The 22,970-nt window shown below is 34.2% G+C and overlaps 2 protein-coding genes across 2 annotated transcripts; both read left to right on the top strand.

Annotated features, from left to right (window-relative positions):
- The first annotated feature begins 126 nt into the window (after positions 1-126).
- Positions 127-1,493, top strand: LOC131063976 (protein EXORDIUM-like 2). The gene has a single exon (XM_057997982.2). The coding sequence runs from the start codon at positions 365-367 to the stop codon at positions 1,376-1,378; it is 1,014 nt and encodes a 337-aa protein (XP_057853965.1). The 5' UTR covers positions 127-364; the 3' UTR covers positions 1,379-1,493.
- Positions 1,494-6,042: 4,549 nt separating this feature from the next.
- Positions 6,043-7,129, top strand: LOC131063930 (protein EXORDIUM-like 2). The gene has a single exon (XM_057997903.1). The coding sequence runs from the start codon at positions 6,138-6,140 to the stop codon at positions 7,092-7,094; it is 957 nt and encodes a 318-aa protein (XP_057853886.1). The 5' UTR covers positions 6,043-6,137; the 3' UTR covers positions 7,095-7,129.
- Positions 7,130-22,970: the final 15,841 nt, after the last annotated feature.

The following is a 22,970-nucleotide window of genomic DNA, read 5'->3' as shown; positions in this document are numbered from 1 at the left end:
TCCCACCAGCAAAGCATTGACAGCTATGTTTCCTCCCTCGAAGCCGCACCCCTCCGACGAAATAATTAAATAACATAATGCACGCTCGGTGCATGGCATCCAGATAAAACAGAGCTGTCTTTTAGATGAGACCGCCACAAGAGGAATTTGCTAGGAAGCCACCATTGCAATTTGCAGTCGTAATCGGTTTGTGATTGCCAGCGGTATAACCTCCCTTCTCAAAACGTTTTCGTCCAGCTGTGACTTCGCCGTCTCTGCCTATTTAAACCCCATCCTCCTTCTTGTTCCCACACCACCCTTCCACACTTCATCATAAATTGAATCTTTCAAATCTTTCTTCCACTGCAAATAAATCCCGCTAAAAATGGCTGTTTTAGGTTCTGAGAAGATTGTCATTCACTTTCTGTTAATATGTATGGCGGCATTGTCCACAGTGGATTCTGCCGCTCGGCCCCTTTTTCACTGGAGAAAGCTTTTTGCTCTGGTAGAAGAGGAGCCTCTTGTTCTGCAATACCACAACGGGTCTCTGCTTACCACAACGCCCATTCTCAATCTCCATCTCATCTGGTACGGCAATTTCACTTCCGCGCAGCGCGCCATTGTGGCCGATTTCGTGCAGTCATTGGGAATGGAAAGCGGCAAGCAGGGCTCTCCCTCTGTTTTCACCTGGTGGAAAACAATAGAGGCCTACAGAGGCTCTGCCCCTTCCCAGATTAACCAAGGTCAGCCTTTGATCCGAAGGCTGGGGAAGCAGAAGCTGGACGAAGCTCATTCTCTCGGAAAGTCCTTGAAAAGAAGTGACATTGCCGTCCTGGTGAAGAGTGCTATCCAGTACGGAGCTCTGCCTCCGCCTGAGAAGAAGAAAAGCAATGGCGAGGTGGAGTTGTATTTGGTGCTTACATCTGAGGATGTTATGGTGGAGAACTTCTGCAGTAGCTCGTGCGGATTCCATGGAAGCGACATAGCAGACATTGAATACGCGTATGCGTGGGTTGGGAACTCGGCAACGCAGTGCCCGGGGCAGTGCGCATGGCCATTTCATCAGCCAATCTATGGCCCGCAGAGCCCTCCTCTGCTGCCCCCCAATGGTGATGTGGGCATTGACGGTGTGATCATCAACATTGCGGCGACGATTGCGGGAGCAGTGACGAATCCGTTTAAGTCAGGATACTTTCAGGGAGACGCCGCTGCTCCGTTGGAGGCAGTCTCGGCGTGTCCGGGCATGTATGGAAGCGGGGCTTATCCCGGTTACGCTGGGCAACTGCTGGTCGACGAGACGACAGGTGCCAGTTACAACGCCTATGGGGTCAACGGCCGCACGTTCCTTCTCCCAGCAATGTGGGACCCCACCTCACGCTCTTGCAAGACCTTAGTGTAAACACTTCTTCGCACAAGTTGTTGAGTACTTCGAGTATAGCTGTCACAATTCTTTATTCATTTATCTTTTAATTATTCTTTATTTATATTAATATAAATGACAAGTCTTCAAAACAGTTATTGACAATCCTAAACTTTTTTTTTAAATTGAACAATGTTTTGAGATTTGAACTGACAATCCTAAGCATCATTATTATTTGTAATGTTTTAAAGAATAACAGTTATAACAAATATACAAATAGAAGAGAAAAATCTTACAAATTAGGAACGAGTACAATATATTAGTAAACATGATGAAATGCTATACAAACCATCTATTTCTAAACTATTTTAATTAAGACTACGATTATTCAATTAAATCCTTTCACAAAAGAAAATTAAATATTAAGATATATTCTAATGATGAATATTTTGACAAGATTTTCAATCTTAAATTAGTGTAAAAAATGATAAAAGACTTTTGGCTCAAAGAATGTTTACTTTATAAGATAGGAAAATTATGTCTTACATGAATACAACTTCTTACCACTTCTTGTCATTAGGGAGGTGTATACCTTCAAAGTGGACATTTCACTATAATACTAAAAAAATAGTGGTACATTTTACCTAAAGAAACAATGCTTATTAGGGGAAGAGTACCAATAGATAACATAGTTCCAATAACCGTCACCTTATTGCCATGTTGACCCCCCCAAAACATAAAAACAATAATTGTCAGTACATAAATATAAAAATACTAGTAAATGTTTATTTTAACACCAATACATGTTCACAAATGAATTAGTAGTTGACAACAAAAAAGTAAAAAAAACAAACAACTATTGGTACATTTCCTATTTTAATACAAAACAACTTGCACAAATAATAAACATTGTTATTCTAAAAAAAATTTAATGTTTACATTTGCCACTTTATACAAGTGGCTAAAAAGTACAAATGTACTCCAATTACAATTACATATGCACAACTATTGGTGCATTACATGACATAAAAACAATCAACTTTAGACTTCTTAGACACTCAAATGTACATTCTTCCAAATATCACTTCATGACTTCATGCATTAAATGGATCTGCATTTGGTACTTGCATTTGCAACAACTGGTGTAAGGCTCCCGAGTAACCAAGAATTTGCATAAAATCAAATTAAAAAAAACCAAGTTTCATTCAAGCATAGAAGAAAACTGAACAATTCAAAGCAATGGAGGACTGCATATTTAATATGACATGACCGACTATTTCCCACAAAAATTCAAATTTGAAAATAGCTAGCTACCACAATCGAATACATTGCACATTCGAATTATATTATAAGACAAAATTTTCCGTGTCACTTTCATTACAATCCAATTCATTGCATATTCCTGAGCTCTGCAAATACCCTCTACACATTCCTTATTCAAGGGCACACATTCAGGTTGGTACACATAGAATAACTAAATTCCCTCTGCAGTCAACATTAAATGCTATAAATCTTTCAATTGAAATTATACTATTTTCAATAAACCAACATTTCTTTCAATATAGTCACTGTAAATAATATTAACAACCATATTGGATGTCTAATGATGGTTTAGCTCCTTCGTAGCTGCATTATGCTTTGTCTATTGATGATTTCTTTGTATGCACTTTACAGTTTCATTTGCTAATTTTGATGGGGCGTCAAAAGGAAATCCGGGAAACTCTAGTGTAGGGGTGGTGTTCCGGTATTGGCAAGGCAATATTGTAGCTTGGGGTGCTAAACGATTGGAGAGAGGAATGAACAATGCAGCTAAGGTGCAAGCAACACTCTTGATGGTTGAGTGGGGTTTAAAATGTGGCTTTAAAAAACTACATTTGGAGGGTGACTCATTGCTCATTATCAATGTTATAATCAGAGGAGATACTTCGACTTGGATGCTAAATAAGTTTATTCAAAAGATAAAAAATGATTTGAAGTATATTAATGACTTTAAAGTCACTCGTGTGGAGAGGGAGGGAAATAGAGAAGTCGATACTTTATCAAACTGGGCTTGCACGTTTGACGAAGTACAAGATTTCCAATTAGAAGATCTTCACAATCTATTGGAGGATGACATGGGCATAGACATTATGGAATTGGCAACTTCGAAAAGGGCGGATGGAGGATGCATTGGATGAGGGACAAGGTAGTTGGCACGATTCAGAAGAGAAGTTATTGTTGAATCGTGCAGGCACAATAGAAATTATACTTAGACAGAGTTGTGATGGATATGCATTTATGAGTCTGACATTGGCGACGATGTTGGATGTGGAGCTTGGGCGAAGTTCCTTATGCATTAATAGCAACATTGAGTGATGTTTGCCTTATATTCTCATTTTCACTCCTTCTTGAAACCACTGTATGAATTTGCAGAGAGCAGGGATTGGGGTTTTAAGGTGATGGCCCTGTAGCTGATAATTATGGAGGCATGCTTCACTTTCAAAATAGAAAAGAAACTTGTGCCATTTGTGGGGAAGGTGACGAACGAGCGTATTCAAGGCCTCTTTCATCACAAGGATGAAAGATTGTCAGAGGTAGTGAAGCTTGTGTTGGGTGAAGATATTGTCCATATTAGTCATAGATACAAGACTAATATGGACATTTACTCACTTATTGCTACCTGGGGACTTGAATTTGAAGATACAATGACCACGTTGAAAAACGTGTTGAATGATTTAATTGCAGAGGATTACCTTGGGATTTGGACTCCATTTTTTAGTGGGTTGTCTCGGGAGTGGGCATAGACATATCAAAAGGATCAATTGAACATGTGAACCCCGTTCCATTCGTTTGCGGGCCAGAGGATGATACGAAGGCAAGATGTAGAGCTTCAGTGTGGAGAGGTTGGGAGGCTTTCAAAACTTTTGCAGGGCTAATGTGGGTGGAAGAAGCCCTTCGCCCAACACATGAAATCACCAGGGTGGAAGTGAGACGAGAATTGCGACCGAGGGCTCGCACAGAGGAGGCAGTGCAAATTCTTGCTAGGTTCAATGAAGAACATGACAATGCTTGTTAATGAATTTAGTTTGCATTAGCCGATGTTTACAATCTTTCATTTTCAATTTTTTAAAATACAAAAAAACATGTATGTAAATTTTGATCTATGTCGGGCTGATAGACTGCTCATGAAACTGTTTTTGTGATGCATGTTTATAGTATACAATAGTAAATAGGCAATTCGGGGGTTTTTTCTATTCATGTTTTGGAAGGGGTTTTTTGGTAGATTTTTGGATGGTGATCTACAGAATGGTGTACATTTTGTTTTGAAATATTAATAAATTCAAGAACTTATTACCGACCATATATATATATATAAGCAAAGGGCATTTGACATTAGTGTTGTGCTGGAGTGAATGTCTATGTAGGCACGCACTTGCATTTTTTTTTCAATTGAAAGGAATCAATAGTTTAGCCTAGTGATCGAGAACATAGCTCTTTACAAGACGAGTCCCCTCAAAACCTTTCAGATATATGCAATGGACCCTCATCCACATTGTAGGTTCCCTATGTTTCTATGTTTAAAGAAGAAGAGGTCATGTAAAAGACTTTGTACTGTATCCATAAGACCACCAGTTTCCTTGTATATCAAAACTATAAATTCTAAATTGACCTGCACTACAAAATTTATGATATAAATTTTTTAAAATATTCCTAAAAATTCTTTAACAGTTCGAATTCTATTTTTTTTAGAAAGCCCCCCTCCATGACACTCCAACTAAGCAAATTACTCGGCATCGAGAACAACAGTACTGTGACCGGGAGAAGCTCTGTTTACTGGGACGATACTGGATGAGATGGTAAACATAATAAAGAGGACGAGGCCAATGACACGAAACCGTCAAACAAGAACTCGGACATGTTCGATTATGGGGGCCATGGCCATCATGGAACAAATACAAATACACCTGGATCTCACTCATACCAACGCCCAAATAATCCCCCCGCGTGGCTTCACCTACTCATTTCAGTGGTATGATCTACAGGTACACCACCATTGCCCACCAATCATATTCCCTACAAAAGTTAATATTAGCCAACATAGACGAGGAACATGTTTTAAATGCATTGTGCGACATGTAAAATGCTGATAATTACTTTAGTTGATGAGACTCTGTTTTACACTTCCAATTTGTGACTTCAAAAAGTATGCTCTGTACAGAATCTTCAAATTGATAAAAATAATAATTGGGATTATCACACGCCAATTATTACCTTATATGCTTTTGTTCACTCGTTTTCGAACATAGAATCAAATCTTTTATTGGACGATAAGGTGATACTAAATTTAAAATTAAAGCAAAACCAGACGTAATCTAAGGCAGGGGCAACGATACAAGGTGCATAAGCCGCGGTATTTGTCTGCTAAAGAGAGTGCATACAATTAATGTTACATGCAAGCAAAGAGACTAGAAAACAACTCTTATTTTTTTTCACAATATACCGTTAGATTTGGGTAAAGCTTCGAGTAGAGCTCCTGCCGACAAGTAGGCGAACAATTTTAAATACGTGTAGTGTGTTTGTTGGAGACTTCTAGAAGAAGCCTCTAACGTCTCCAATAATGCAAGTCCACGCGACGCGTGTTCAAGCAATGTGGAAGCTTCCAAACTAAACAGATTTAGGGTTTTACCGTCGAAGCCCCTATATAAGATCATATCCTTAACAATGCACAACACATCAACAGTACTTAGTTTGGAGTTCAACCGACAGGCTATATCTGGATTGCACCTGATATAAACATCGTGGTTTTAAAGAGTCTGAGATGGGGTATCTTAGTGTTAGGGTATTAGTGCTTCTATTTGCTCTCGAACTGTGCACAGCTGGTGCGTATGCTAATTTGGTGAAGGAGCAGCCTCTGGTTCTAGCTTATCATAAAGGCCCTCTGCTCTCCACAAAGATTATTGATGTTCATGTGATCTGGTATGGAAAATTTAGTCCTGTTCAGCGGTCCATTGTGGCTGACTATTTGCAGTCTCTCGCTGCAAAATTGCAAGGGAAAGACAAGCAGCCTTCTGTTTCCACCTGGTGGAAGACTACGGAAAAATACAAGAGTGGCGCCTCTAATGGAGCCACTATGAGCATTGCAAGGCTGGGGAAGCAGAATATGGACGATTCGTATTCTCTTGGCAAGTTGTTGAAAAGGACGGACATTGCCGCACTGGTTGAGAACGCCGTCAAATCCAGAGCTCTGCCGCCGCCGGCGAGCCATACAAACGCAATTTATTTGGTACTGACGTCTGATGATGTGGCGGCGGAGAGATTCTGCGTTAGCTCTTGTGGATACCATGACCACACATTACGATCCCGTCTTCCGTATGCGTGGGTGGGTAACTCAGTTAGTCAGTGCCCCGGTGAGTGTGCGTGGCCGTTTCATCAGCCCCTCTACGGTCCTCAGACCCCTCCTTTGCTGCCCCCTAATGCTGACGTGGGCATCGATGGAATGATCATCAACATTGCGACTGTTTTGGCAGGAGCTGTGACAAACCCATTTAGTACGGGATATTTTCAGGGTGATGCTGCTGCCCCGCTGGAGGCCGTGTCGGCTTGTACCGGAATTTACGGGAAAGGGGCGTACCCGGGTTACCCAGGTGAGGTGTTGGTAGACAGAACAACGGGAGCAAGTTATAACGCGCATGGAGTTAGTGAGCGTCAGTTTTTACTGCCGGCCATGTGGGATCCTGCTACCAAGTCTTGCATTTCTGTAAATGTTCATGAATGAATACAAATTTAATAAAATTATTCTTTGTTAATTTTCATAAACTGCGTAGCTGTAAAAGTATTTTCATGGTGTTTTCCTGTTTAAATTTCCTTGTAGAGGAGAAGCTCTTTACATACCATAAACTTCTAAGAATCTTAAAGAGGGATCAATGAATGCGTTTAGTTATAAAACGAAATGATAAAAGGGGTAGTGATTAGGACCTAAAACGAAGTTTTCACATTAAAATATGGTGATTTTCTTTAAACCATGCAGTTTTAATTTAAAACTGTTAAAGTAAATTTAAGAAAGATAAAATGCACCAACATTACTCGCAAACATTTTATACGAATTTAATAATGAGACACTGGTTTGTAATTGGAAGTAGACAAATACTATAGTTAACCCTCTTAATTTAATTACCATAGATATAGAATCAAGAGGAAGGTCTGTGTAGAGGATGCAGGTTGTAGTTATTATAGTCTAAAGCAATAGAAAAGTCATCAATAGTGTGGAAGTTGTCAAGGCATATGAATCCATTTGTATTTGTATTGATCATATTCATACAATTTCTCTTTTTTATTAGAAGAAAGTGATGTTTTTAAAGTTCAATGGACGTCTTTTATTAATGCACACAAGTCAAAATTTAAAATATTATTGTAACCATCATTGTCATCATACATTATTAGTTCTTGTCTATAGGCAGGGATACTAATGCATGCATTGGATGCATTTGTTTTTTTAGCCCAGCCAATCATGTCACGGTATTTTTAGATATTTGCAGGGAGTTGTATAGTTAAAAATGAGGCAAAATGTCTTGCAAATTATCTTCTTTCCTATTGGTCTTCACTCCAAATAGTCAGTGCAAAAAATATATTTTCTAATTTGAAATATTTATTTGTTAGGCAATAATATTTTGAGCACCCAAAAAGACAATATATTTTTGTCTTCTCCATAATGATATTTGATGGTTCCTTTCCCAAAACATCTTTTCAAATCTTCTTTGATTGACTAAGATGCACCAGAATATAATTAAATATTCTTTGATGGTATGCATTCGCTTGGCAAAATGAATTACATTGAAAGCATATTTAATTCATCTTTGACAATTGGCTATAAATTGAATGCACAACATTGTTCAAAGAGTACAATATACATGTATTGGCCTCTCTGTATCCAATATGTGCCACTGTAGACCTCATTATTTGTCGACAAAATGTTGAATCCTGTATTTTGGTAAATTCCCCTTTTCCAAAGCGATAGTTGGTGATATTTAATATTGTCTCGACCTCTAGAATGTTCACTCATTTTATTAGTTCTTGCAGGTAATGTATTCATTCAGTTATCAGTTTTGCTAAATATATAAGATTGCATTCTCTGATAGGCTTGCATTGTCTGATAACGGTTTCCAGTTTTCTTTGTTCTTCCACTATTGTTTGTGGTTTCTTAGAGATCTACAGTACATACAGAGAGGTAAAGGTATCCTTTTAAACTAACAAAAATTGACAAGGACTTTCTTGTAAACTTGTAACTTTTTTTTTTGAGTTGCTGACAGGCTTTCTCAAACCAGTTCTTATTGATCTCTTAGTTTGTGTGTTGGCTTCAAATTTGGCAAGCTTATTGGAGAGCCTATTTACTGTTTGAAGTTGGGTTCCCTCCCAAATAGACAAAAAAGAGGTATGCTTTGAAACTGCTTCTAAATTGGTAGCATCTCGCACATATGCAATGAATTTTCATTTTTAAGAATAGGAAACTGAAACCTTATTTAAACTATTTAAATTCTTTTGGAAATACCAGATTATACATTGGTGTCTCAAAATATAACCTGGCTAAGTGCCCGTTTCTTATACTGTTGTAGTTTTTAGTCTCTTTTCTATCCTTCAAGTTGGTTTCCAAGGAAGTATATAATTCCTCTGCTTTTGTGAGGATGAGCAGAAAATGAGCTAAGCAATAACTTGTATTACGCAAATTTAATTTCACTTTTGTATTAATTTCAATGAGTTTCTTGTTCATAAACATCTCAGATAGTGCTTGTGTAGAGAAATTTGAGTAGAAGACTTATTGTAAGGATTTACCTGCCCATAACTAATCTGTTAGGGTGCTGGATGCTACTAATCTCACTTGTTCTTTGATCTTGTCCTATGCTTTCTGTAATGTTGCTAGAGCTAACTTTGTTTGTGTCTCTGCAATAGAGGCCGCCATCTTAGCCTTGTTGAATGCCTATTCTGCTCCAATTTCCTCACTAATCAACTGTTGGACCATGGCTATTGCATCATCAACATCCTTACGAGCCTCTGTTGCTTCGTCTCTCAATGTAATTGCCATCTTAGAGATTCTTTGAGCCTTTTTCTCAAACATGTTACAATTCTTCCTAGCATGCACCAATTTCTTCAAAGCATCTTCCAATGACTCTTTTGTTGACTCCAGTGAATATTCCTCACCTCTAATATACTCCTCAAAACCCTTTTCTGCCCCCTTATCACCTCTTCCATAATTTTTAACATTGTCATCTGTTAAATTTGATGCCATAGCAACAAAAGAAACAACATTTTCTAACACTACCATAGCATCCCCTGCCAATTCTATCTCAGTGCTTTTCCCCAAGGCTTCACCACCACTTTTGCCATAAAACTGACTCTAATTTTCACCATTTCCCTCACCAAAACCCTATGATCCTTTATCATTGCCTTCCCCAACATTATTATTTTCCATCCTATCAGCATATGCCATTGAATCGCTTCCCTCCGACTCACACCTCGTCACAAACTTTCTTCGTCTAAATTCCACTGACCCGGGAGGTATATTCAGATAAATTCTATGTATATATGCACTAGTTCTACGAGTCACAGTAACATTATCCCTTTCCTTACTTACCTTCACCAATCTCCAAACCCTGCTGCTAACTATTTGCAATTTATTTGTTGAACTTAATGAATAAACCAAACCAGGCCCCATTCTGTGTGAAAACAATAGTTTAGGAGGACTGCGGAAATTCAGGCCCATGACCTCTAACTTCACAACGCCCCGACCGTACAGGGCGCCAGGTATAGACTCCATTATTTTCGATAGGCATGCTAAAATTCTTCACATTATGGATTGCCAAAGCTTTAGGTAAGTTTTTAGGTCTTTAGACTAAGGTCCTTGTAAAATCAAAAAACCACATGTCAAAACATTGGAGTATGCCATTGAGATAAACCCACGTTTCATACCTCTAACACTGAAAAGACAAATGCCATGCACTCAAAACTCCACGTTTTTAGACATCTAGCACACACAAAGCAGACAGGGAGGTTAGCATTAATTTACAATATCAATTTTTTTATATTTTATTATATAAAAAACTCAATCGTATTTATTAAACCACAACAAAGCTAGCACTTCATATACTTTCTGCTTCCAGTAGCTAGGACTAGTAGAAGAACAAGATATGTATATTGACTCTGTATATGCTCCTCTCTACATCTGGATTGTAATGTCGCTTTCTCTTCTTGTTGATCTTTTACATTACGCTGTAAGAAAATAGTCTCCTTATTAGATATACCTACTCAAACTTAATTTTATCAAGCTAATTTAACCCACTTCAACAAATGTTTGAAAAAAAAATGATGCCTTGTAAAATTCACCATAGCTGGGGTGTATGATGTGAAGTATTTTTTTAACAAATATGTAGTTCAAAATTTAACAACTCTGATATAAATCAAGGCATTAGATAAATTAAATTGCAAATATGCAGTTCATAAATCAGTAGGCGATAGAAGCTAAAAGTATTGAAATGGCCAATCTCACCAACTGATAGTTGCAAGTCGTGGATACAATTCATAAAAATCATAGTTTAAAACCGTAGACAGATTTATTACAAAAAAATCATTGTTTGTTCATAGGCATGTAATCAAAATAGATGCCAAATGTGGAATCATAGAGAAAACACATGGATTGCTGGTCTTCAACGTGGAAATTGGATACGTTATAACAATACCTGTTTTTGTATTCGTTGTGATTTGGCATATAGTATTAAAAATATTGTACATTTGCTTGTCATGGACATTTTGACATTTGACATTGTCCATAGGCCTATTCTAAAATTTTGACAGAGGTAATATTTAAGAATGTTAGAGTTTGTTTTATATTTACCTTGACATGTCAATAATTAAAGGAGGCAATTTAGATTTCTATTAGACCTTTTGTATAAAAAGATTTTGTACTTGTAAAGTAAAAGAAACCTTTGTAACAAACAAATAAAAGTCAAGTAATGTTTGTTAATATATCTTTTTTTTTTTTTTTTTAAAGCATCTTAATAAAGATAAGTTATGCAGTATATTTTATATTATTTTGTTATTAAAAATAGGTAGTATTAAAGTCTAACAAAAAAATGTTGAAATTGTCTTATAAATTTGAATGGTACGATATTGATTTCTACAGTTATAATATTTAAAGAAATATGTAATATATTATAAAATATTTTTCTTCACATTTAATACAAACTATTTATATGTATATTTTTAAATGTAACATAAATTTTTGTAATAAACTTAAATTTTAGGAATATAGTTGTATATAAATTGGTTTGGTACATGCAATCTATAAATTCATCTGCTGCATGTGAGCTTTGAATATATTCTATTTTGTTGATTGCAATTTCAACTTCTTATTCATTATATCTTGTAATGGTACTTAACTAGTGCGACTCTATTATATCCTTGTTTAAATTTTGTAACAACATTAGCTGTTGACAAATTGATTGTTTTTTAATTTAACTCATGCATTGATATTTTTTTCAAATCATTAAAAGTAATATATATTGTTTGAACTTCTCATTAATATTTATTAAATACGAAATCAAAATTTATAGACATATTTGTTTAAGTGAGATAAAGATTTATAAAGAATTCAATTTTTTTTAAAAATGATGGTACTTCAATTATGCTTATGCTACATCAAATTCAATATTATCACAGAATGTACATTGTGACAAGCAATAAGCGAATATATATTATGCCACCAAAATGAGATTGTCCAATTATTGAGCCAATTGATACGACTACAATGGCACACATATTTCGTTTTCATTCTCCCTCCATTGAAGAGTCTCTGAGGATGATATTAGGTGAATAATTCTTGCAGAATTCTTCTAGTTCAGTTTACTACAATGATGTGGTGTCCTGTTTCCTGTCAAATTGCATGGACTTGGTCCAGGACCCAAAATTTGTGCAAAAGTTTGCAAATTCATATATTCAAGACTATTTCACTCCACCGATTTCTTACAATGTAGCTATCAATGCTTATGATGCAAGAAACCATAATGGTCTTTTGGGGGGTATATTCTCACCTGACACAATAGCACTATGTGATGCAGCTTCTTGTGTTTACAATGTTGTAAAAGTTGTTGTGAACAATAATTGTGAGCTAGTTTGTATGCATGCCTTGAAAGAACACTGATGTTCTTATACACACATCTTCCTCTTCATCCACCTATTACAATTGCACTTCCCACACTTGCTTCACAAGTGTCTTCTTAATTTGCATGCACATATTTGTCATGCACCTATGTTTATGCTTTACTATTCTACTATAAAAGCTATATGTGTTCTAATGTTTACTACTATCACTATATTTCAGCCATAAACATAAGACATTTTCACAAGGAAGTATACATTTAAATGTGTCATTGTTATTGCTATTTAAGATGTATGTGTGTGAAAATGTGAAATTGGTAATTGCAATCATGAATTGTGCATGTCATAAACTTAATATGTCAGATTTTTAATTAGTAAACAAGGGAAAAACAACAACAATGCACAAAAATATCACTACCCAATCACTTAAAACATTACAATATTCAATATGAAATCAATACTTAATTACAACATATTAATTTTTGGTTGAAAGAAATGATATTAATATAACTATCTATTTTTACATATAACTAACATGTAAGAAATATTTTATTTGTCTATGTAAAAAGTAACAAATTTATGAGTTACCAAAAAATTTCTTTGTCGTTCTTTTCTATTATATTGAGTTGAAAATACCTCGTATATGGATTTAGTTAGCCCTTATGTGTACAAATGTTTAATTAATTTAATATTTCTTCTTTATAGTAATAAATCCAACAATGACTTAAAAATATTCTTTCTGTTTGCAAATCTTAAGCAAATAAAAATAGTTGACATCACAATGAAGTAGGTTCTGACACATTATGTCGATTAGTTGTCTTGCAGGGTTCAAATTAGCCCAATTTTGCTAAATTTAAGGGAAATCAGCTGAAATACTACCATGAAATTTCAGCAATACAGGTACAATTCACTTCTTCAAATTTTAAGTACAAATTTAATATTACTGTGAACTCAACCTAGCATTGTAGAGATAATGTAGTTCTATTGAGAAGGAAAAAATCTTCACAATAATAAATGATCTTGGCATATTCTCATTGTTGTTTAGATAAATGAACTTACCATTGTAGATACAATGTAGTTCCATAGGCACAAAAAAAAATTAATCAAAACACTCATTTAAATTTTGTACAAGAAAATTTGTTTTTTCATTGATATTCATTATGATATTGTTATACAGGACACATATTCAAATTACTAAACTCGGATACATTTTGTATAGGTCATGAAATTACCATGTGCATAGTAGTAGAGTACTATAAAATTTAAAACAATGGTTGCCCCTGTCTATCAAAGTAACTTGCGATTAGAACTAGGTGCTCTCTTTGTAGAGACGTGCATCGTATTTGTGATGCTTATGATAATAAACGACACTCCTCTATTCATTACTTTATTGACATGTAATGTAGTAATATTCTACTACTTCTTTTCATCGTTCATTGTTTAATGGTTTTGTATCAAGGGGTTCAAGAAAGCTAAGAAAAATACAGAGAGATTGCTAAAAATACATAAGTCCTTTGTCATCTCTGCCAAAAAAATGTAGTTAGATAAAGAAAGGAAAGTATAATACTTGCACAACTCGATGCTTATTTTCAAATTTTGATTGTCCTCCTCATATTAACCATCTCAGTAGCCCAATGTCTAGAGCAGCTATTTATAGTAAACCAATCATGTATGCTAATTCCATTGTACATAATACCATAGACATTGACAATGTTAATCAAATCATTCAAGCAAGTGATTGCAGGTTGTCAACTAATACTTTATAGTTGTTTTCATCAAATCCATTTACCCCAACACTGGAAAAGGTAAGCACAATAACTGCTTCCCCAGGTAGTGGATTGTTGAGTGATATTGTCCACAAATACATTTTCTAGCCAACTATTTGTGACATTATTAAAGGCAAAGGAGACAGTTATGAAGGTCTAATTACCTGTAATTGTTTTGAAAATTATAATGCTACACCTCATTTGTCAACTCTAGCCTTGGAAAAAGTAGGACACACAACTTCAAAGTGTGTATACCTACATCAAATAACTGGTATGAACCTTATTTCTAAGTGATTTTCCCAATTTTTGGCATTGCTATGCAGTAATTGAATTCACTAAAAATACCTTCTTCTCATATATTGTAGAGGATAGTCAAGTTTGGCTTCAACAAAATACTTTATGCCACAAAGCTGACAATTTCTCCACACAGCTTCAGATTACAACTGACAAAATTTTAAATGTGGAAGGCATGTCAAATAGTGAACAGTTCAATAATGACATATCAATTGAACATCAATGCAATGACTATTGTTCCTTGAGACAGAAGGGTTGTAGCCTACCACAGGAAAGAAAACAATGTTGTCAGCTATGTCCAAAATTTCAGTTAGAGGTGCAACAAGTAAATAAGGACTTAGCCAAGATAGAAAAAACCTTAAAGCAATTGGAAGACTACAATATCGAACTATGCACATATTTGCAAGACATTGTTAAGCAATCAATGTGAAGAGTTGTGCAAAAAAATTATTATAGTTTGAACTATAACAAAATTTCAGAGAATGTGCAAACTCTTTGCCAAGCCCCTTCTTTGCAGAGATATTGAAAGATTAAATATGAAGGGTGCAAACTATTTCCAGCCAAATATTTGTTGTGATAGTAAGCTTTATATGTTTGTATTATTTACAAATGCTTCAAGTTTGACTTTGTTAGCTAATTACTAACATAAGGATGATTTTTCACCACCATGTATATATAGTTAGAACAACATATACTTGTGGCACTTGTCACCATATTTAACAGCCTATAAAAAACCCTACTTACATAAATACTTTATTTATTTATTTTATAAAATAGAAGTGACATAATAGATTCTAATCTTGAGTCTTTATACATTTATCCTATTCAATCTAAATAGAAGAGTTTGTGTCTAAATGATTTGGTTGACATATCAATTTTCTTTAATACATTCTATGATATTGTTGTATTACTAGGTAATCTATATGCATGTCTTGTAATTGACCTTGGGAATTAGATCATCTATGGGAAATTTGTTTCTTATTCCATGTAAAAGTTGACATGAGCATTCTTGATGTTCTTAAACATATTATTACTCTTTGTGCTAAGTGGATTATTTGCACCATTGAAGGATGTAAGGCCTAGAAGGTTCTTCTCAAGCATTATATTGAAGGTTGTGTGTCTTATGGAAAACTATGTTGGAAGGAAATTGGATTTAATTATCTTCGTTTCACCAATGCACCTATGAAGAATTAGGGTCGCCTTCTTCTTCACTGCATTTGAAAAATATTTGAAACTATGAAATGCTACCTTAGGTGGGTTGGTGATGAATTTGTAAACAATATTTCTGTCAATAAACATAATTTGTAGTGCTCCCTTATCATCAAAATCTATAGAAGAATACATAGTAGCATTTGAAATTGTTTACGCCTTACTTGTCGTTAATGTACAAATCACCTATACTTTTAACGACTATACAATATAACTAGTAGAATCATTTACAACTTGTATTCATTGTTGTCTTTCTTGTAGGTATTTTGAAATAGGAAATGAAAACCATAATTTAATACATGAAATAATTTAGAGAAGAATAATTTATACAATTGCAATTACTATGAATTATGAAATGATATATAAACATTTTAGAATTAAACAACTTTAATCCATGGTTTACTGAATGCATTTGAAAATAGATATATATGCATTAGTTAATAATAATTATAGCTTTTCAATAGTGCAAGTAATTAGGTACATTAAAAAAAAATACATACAACAAAAGCATATTGTACTCACATTGTCTACTTTTGTCGCAGATATCGACACATGTATTCACAAACAAGAGATATGCCACACAATTAAACTTCACAAGCTAAGTGAAATACAACCTACTCCATACATATTAAACAATCACAAGATGAGCTGACACAATCAACAATAGCCAATTTTTATTCTCCAAAAATATACCAAAATATAAAAAAAAAAAAAAAAACCGACAACGAAGAAATGGAGGTAGTAGATGTTGATAGTTACAAGTGTTCCGCTCGACAACAAATATAAAACATTGACAATGTGCTAAACTACCATGGACTATACAGAGCACACAATTTCAAGTACAATGTAGGTGACTATTTATTTAATTCCTTCGGACTACTGTTGGAAGAAAAATACACATCAATTGAACTCCGAAATGGGACAATCAACTACTTTGAAACATGTCTTGCAAGAGGTGAAATAGAAGCAATCAACTCATACAACCTTGAACTAGATCCACCTACTCTTCTTGAACTACACAATGTCCCAAATTAAGAAACATATCTACATAAGATGAGATTGTCTGCAAAACCATATGCACCACCCACTGAAGTTGGATTATGGGGAGACATATTTTGTATACATTGGCTATCAAACTGGTTAAAAATACAAATATGTGTTTGGTCAATGACAGCAGGGAAGAAGTACTTGCACTACAACAAATCATTGAAAAGTGAGCGATGTTACATCTTGTTCCATGATGCTAATCCTCGTAGTCGTCATTTTGAACCACTATTAAAACTTGAATACAAACATGCGATATATCACCAAAATACACAATTATATGAACTTAAAAAAATCATTAGAAAGAAAAGAGAAGACGAAATTAGAGAGAGTGGAAAAAGGCAAAAGATTGAAATTAACAATAGTAGTTCAAAAGAAGAAACTGGAAAAAAAATAGCAATCATAAAAGGAAAATAACATTACACGAACATTAGAAAATGATAAGAAACAAAAGAGAAGAAGAAATTATAGACCATGTCAAAAGGCAAAAGTTTGAAATTAATAATATATGTTCAGAACAGGAAACTCGAGAACAAAACAACAATCATAAAAAAAATAACATTTTGCCAATTGAAGAAAATGATTAGAAATAATCAACAACATCAAAACATCCAACAAATAGCGCAACAAATGTTTCAAACTCTGAACACAACTTCAAATGAGAATAATAAAACACAACGCGGGCAGAGTACAATGATAAAATCAAGAAAGTCAACAAGGACAAAATCATATTGTCCAATTGATATTTGCCAGAGAACAATTGAAGACACCCCAAAACATACATGTATAATATGCCATGTATTGTATTTCAGAAAAGATATGAGAACCATCAAAGGAAAACTCAAACAAATATATTATAAGTTAGTAAAATGTGATAATACTATATTGACATATTCCATATGTCGAATATGCTTTACTACTTTGAAGCAATCAAAGTTGTCTAAGTATGCTACACCAAGTAATATATGAACAAACAAACCATTGGACTATGTACAAAATCTCTCGCTACTAGAAGAATGACTTGTTTCACTCAGAATTGCATTCACTCAAATATGGGAGATAGGCTATAAAAGATCCCAAATAGGACTTACAGGCTCTATTATTAATGTTCCTGTGAACATGAACATAATACAAAAAGCACTACCACAACCAATCAATAGTACAACAATGATAGTTGTATATCTCAAAAGACGCTTACAGTATAAAAATGTCTTCCAAAAGGGAATGATACGCCCAAACATTTTCATGCAAGCTCTAACCCAATTGGTCAAAACAAAACTATACAAATGGCAAAATGTCCAAATTAATAAGGACTGGAAACATTGTTTCGAGACTAACAATGAAGATGAAAACAACAATGAACTTAGTACAACTGATAGTGAGTCAGATAGTGAGAAAGAACAAGAACATCCATCTGAAACATTGATACATGGATTCACTGAATGTACATCTATACAAAAAATGGATGATAAAATCATTGAAATTGCACTTCACAAGATTTCTATCCAATTGGAATCTTCAAGGACACATACGCTAAAAAAATGAATCTTCCCACATTATTCTTTGGTAATCCGCATGATGAAGACATTGTTAAAAGATTTAGCTACCAAAAGATTGCACAATGGGAACTGACAAATTCACATAGACAATTTGCATACCACACAAAAAACTTATTCTTCAAAACCATCAAAGTACTTATACGACAAGTTTTGTCCACAATGTGGATACGAATTCAAAAAGGGCAACTAAAGGGAAGAAATCTATGTGCAAATGATGTGAAGGAAAAGCCAAACCTAGAGAAATTGTTGAAATCAGATATAGTTTACACTGATTTCAAAAGAATAAGAATATCACCAGATTACACACAACAACTTAAAAAGAACATATTTGCAATGATACAACAACTTGGAACTCCAACTTTTTTTGTTACTTTCACTAGTGCAGAACAAAATTGGGATCCCGTCACAAATACACTGCAACAGTGACAAACTTTACACCAATCAAGACTATCTAAGAACATGAATCTTATCAAACAAAGGAAATTGATAAATTCCATTTGATCAAAAATGATCTAGTCAGCTGTGTGCGATACTACATGCATTAAAAAAATTAATATTTACAGATAACACCTTCTTTGGAAATGTCTTAGATTACTTCTCTGTAACTGAATTTGAAAATCGAGGAAATGAACCTGGCCATTTCTTGTTATGGATTGAGAATGCACCGATCTATGGCAAAGACAAGTATATAGACATAATATAATTTGTTGACAAGTATATCACTTGTAGCACAAGACATTTGACTCCCGATTTAGCTATACTACACAAACATCACCACACAAGGCAATGCAAGAGATCTAGAATATGAGTTTGTAGATACAATTTCCCCATTCCACCAATGCAAAATACTACGATAATGCAAAACATTGCCAGAAAAAAATGAAACTCTAACTACAATTGCAACACATATAAATTCAAAATTGCAAAAAGAAAACTATGACAGTTCATACACCTTCCACATGTTCTTAAATGAAATGCAATTAACAGAGGAAGATTACATATTAGCTCTTCGATCTACATTACTTAGACCGACACTACTCCTACAAAGAAAGTCATCACAAATCTGGAACAATAGTTTCTCCAAAAAATAACCCCCCTATGGAAAGCTAATATAGATGCACAATATGTCCTAAATGCATATGCTGTAGCAATGTATTGCAGTTCATACATGGCAAAAGTAGACAAATAAATGACGCGTGCTTTCCAAAAAATTCGAAAAGATCACCAACAAGACAATATTGATGCAATCAAGATGATAAGTAAATATGAAAATACTTTGCTAAACCTCCAACAAATGTCATCATAGGAAGTTGCACACATTGTTCTATCACTACCATTAAATTATAGCTCAAGAAAATGTTTATTCATAGATACACGATCTGACAATGACCTCACATTCATACTTAAATCTATGAAACAGATCAAGAAGGAACCGGACGAATTTGAAAACATAATTTGCAAATCCATTATAGACTATTATGTAAATTGACCCAAATCTATTGCAAACATTTCTCTTGCACAATTCGTCTCCGAATATAACAAAAATGGTACACCTATTGAACATAAAAAAAAACCAAATATTATACGTTATATCAATTTCAACAAACATATAGATGTAGAAAACCACTGTAGAGAGAAATTAGTACTGTACATGTCATTTACGACACATGAGAATACTTTGAAAGACAATTTCAATTCATGGGTAAGTGCATATGTACATCATGAAAGAACAATACAAATGAATCATTCAATGTTTACGTACAATACTACTTCTGCATGGGGTGACATTGACAAAGTTGTCAATGATGTAAACTTAGAAAATAAAAACATACAAGATGAGACCTCTTCATTTAGAAATTCTAAAGACAAGGAATTCTATACATACAATTAGACATGAACAACAGAGGCCACCAAAAATATTTCAAGCAAATTTTTAACTTCCTTTGAAATCGGACAACACCCACAAATAATGGACAATGAGTACTTGAAATTAAGGCAAATTCTTAATAAAGAACAACAAAAAATTGTGAAGGACATTGTGATTAAAAAATTAAAAATATGAAAACCCCATTGCACTTGTTTCTAACAGGAGGAGCTGGAACTGGAAAGACTTTCATTGCGAACGCGATATATGAAGCACTACGTATTTATAACACCTCTATCGAAAATGATCCAGACAAACCAAAGGGTCTTAAAACGCCATTCACTAGAAAAACAATATATAACATAGGTGGAATCACATTACATTCAGCATTTCACATTCCATTTAACAAATCCGAATTTCTTCCACTCAATACTGAAACACTAGACAAAATGCCAAAGCATTACAAACAGCTCTGTGTACTTCTATAGATGAAATATCACGTGTGGGCTCTACATTCTTACGGTACATTGACAAAAGGTTACGTGATATAATGCAAATGCCCACTACACATTTTGGGAACCTCAACATGATCTTTTTTGGAGATCTATATCAAGCACACCCTGTACTTGACTCTGTTATGTTTAAAAATAAACCAACTCAAAAAGAATTGATGCCCTACAACTTTTGGAAAGAGAAAATAAGGTGTTATTCACTGAATTGTATAATGAGACAAAAAGATGATATTTTTATATCAAATCCTCAATAGAATTCGCATTGGGTTACAAACAAGCAACGATTTGCATTATCTCAATCAACATTGCTCACGCCCACCACCCATTGACCCAACATTTCCTTTCCTATTTTATAGGAAAAAGGATGTTGATGAACACAACAATAAAATGCTATCTATCATTTCAGACAATGCCATTGTCATAGATGCAATCGATGAATATGAAGAAAATAAATTTACAATAAGATTGCACAATCATACAACTATGTTGCCCACACAGATAAAATTGAAATGAAACATTCTTGTCGAAATCTATGCGGGCAACTATAACACAAAAGATGGTCTAGTCAATGGAACGGATGGAATATTTAAAGCATACACAAAATACAATTACATTGACATTGCATGGCTCAAAATAAACAACCCTACAATAGGACAATAGGAAAGGAAAAAACTAGCTCAATGCTACATAAATGACATTGATAAACAATAGGTACATATACTTCGCATTGCTAGACCCATTCAAAAAATATCAATGAACAACAAAATAACCATTAGAAAACAATTTCCTATACAACTAGCATGTGCAAGAACCACACATCGATCACAAGGACTAACAATGGAAGGTCTAGCATTTGATCCCACAACTATCTGACAACATGGCCTCACATATACCACACTTTCAAGTACAAAATCAATGCAGTCATTATTCTTGCTCAAACCTCTAACTACAAACAATTTTAAAATAAAGAAAAAAGTACATCTTGAAATGTCATGCTTTCAAACCAATGTAAAATGGCAATTTAAAAACATTAATGTATGTTCCCACAACATGGCACAACTCTTGGTCTGCACATTAAACACTCATACTTTACAAGAACACACAAATGATATTCTAAATGACTATGACATAATGTCTTCTGACATCATTTGTCTACAAGAGGTTCATACCCATCCTCATCAAAGTAACACTCTACTAAACCTTTACAATTGTGTTGCTATACATAACATACATGGCATTATGACTTTAACAAAGAAACATCTACAAATCTCAAAAACAAAAGAACATAGATCAAGAAATGTAGAAGCAATGACAATAACAACACCATTCTCAAACAATGATCTCAATGTTTGTAATGTTTATGCAAGACCAAATTGAACAAATTACTGTCCCACATTCCCCCCAAAAAAATTCTATACATTGTGGGAGATTTCAATATTGGCATGGCCATACAAAGCAAACGTCAAAAAATGCTTGCGAGTTATATAAAAAAACACAATATACATTTCTTGTTAGACCAATCACACACTGTAAACAAACCATTAATTGATCACATCTGGTCTAATTCATACAAAAACATATGCTTCATTTATAAAACAGAGGCATACTGGAGTGATCACCTTGCTACTTTTATGAACATGCATATCACTGAATTCACAAACTAAACTTCAAAATACTTAAAAAAATAACAAATAGAATCACAAATACACATTGTTCAAATATAATAGAAATGCAATTTCCACAACACATATAAAATTTTGCTTCTACAATTCACAAACAATTCATCCATACATGCAAATAGAACACGACAATTATAAAATTTATTCCAATACTACATATCATTTTTTATAGGAGAACAATGGAGCCAACAAAAAGATTAGGAAAACAAACACAAATCAATCAAGAACAGATCACAAAAAGGTATTGAGCTTATCTTATTTCAAAGTAATAAATATTATGTAAAGTTAACAATATTAATGCACTAGTCTTACAATTCTTGCAGATCAAAAGTCAAAGGAAAAAATGCCATACTTATTGAGGACTTGAATGCAAGGAAAGTAGGAAACATCTTCGAAGGGGATGTGCTCATTGTCTACAAAGCCACACTTGACAAAGTGAACAGATTTAAAAGTTGAAATGACAATTATAGTTAATGTTATTGGTGACCTTGTAAAAAAATATGAGGAAAAGATAGTGCCAAATTCTGCAATATGCATTTCAGGATTTGATATTACCCCGAAGACAGAATACGATTGTGGT

Source organism: Cryptomeria japonica, chromosome 11 (genome assembly GCF_030272615.1).
Source record: "Cryptomeria japonica chromosome 11, Sugi_1.0, whole genome shotgun sequence".
Taxonomy (NCBI): domain Eukaryota; kingdom Viridiplantae; phylum Streptophyta; class Pinopsida; order Cupressales; family Cupressaceae; genus Cryptomeria; species Cryptomeria japonica.
This window is presented reverse-complemented; position numbering and strand designations above follow the sequence as displayed.

Excerpts from the sequence above, each read along its gene's own strand:
- LOC131063976 (XM_057997982.2), top strand. The coding sequence starts at position 365 with ATGGCTGTTTTAGGTTCTGAGAAGATTGTCATTCACTTTCTGTTAATA.
- LOC131063930 (XM_057997903.1), top strand. The coding sequence starts at position 6,138 with ATGGGGTATCTTAGTGTTAGGGTATTAGTGCTTCTATTTGCTCTCGAA.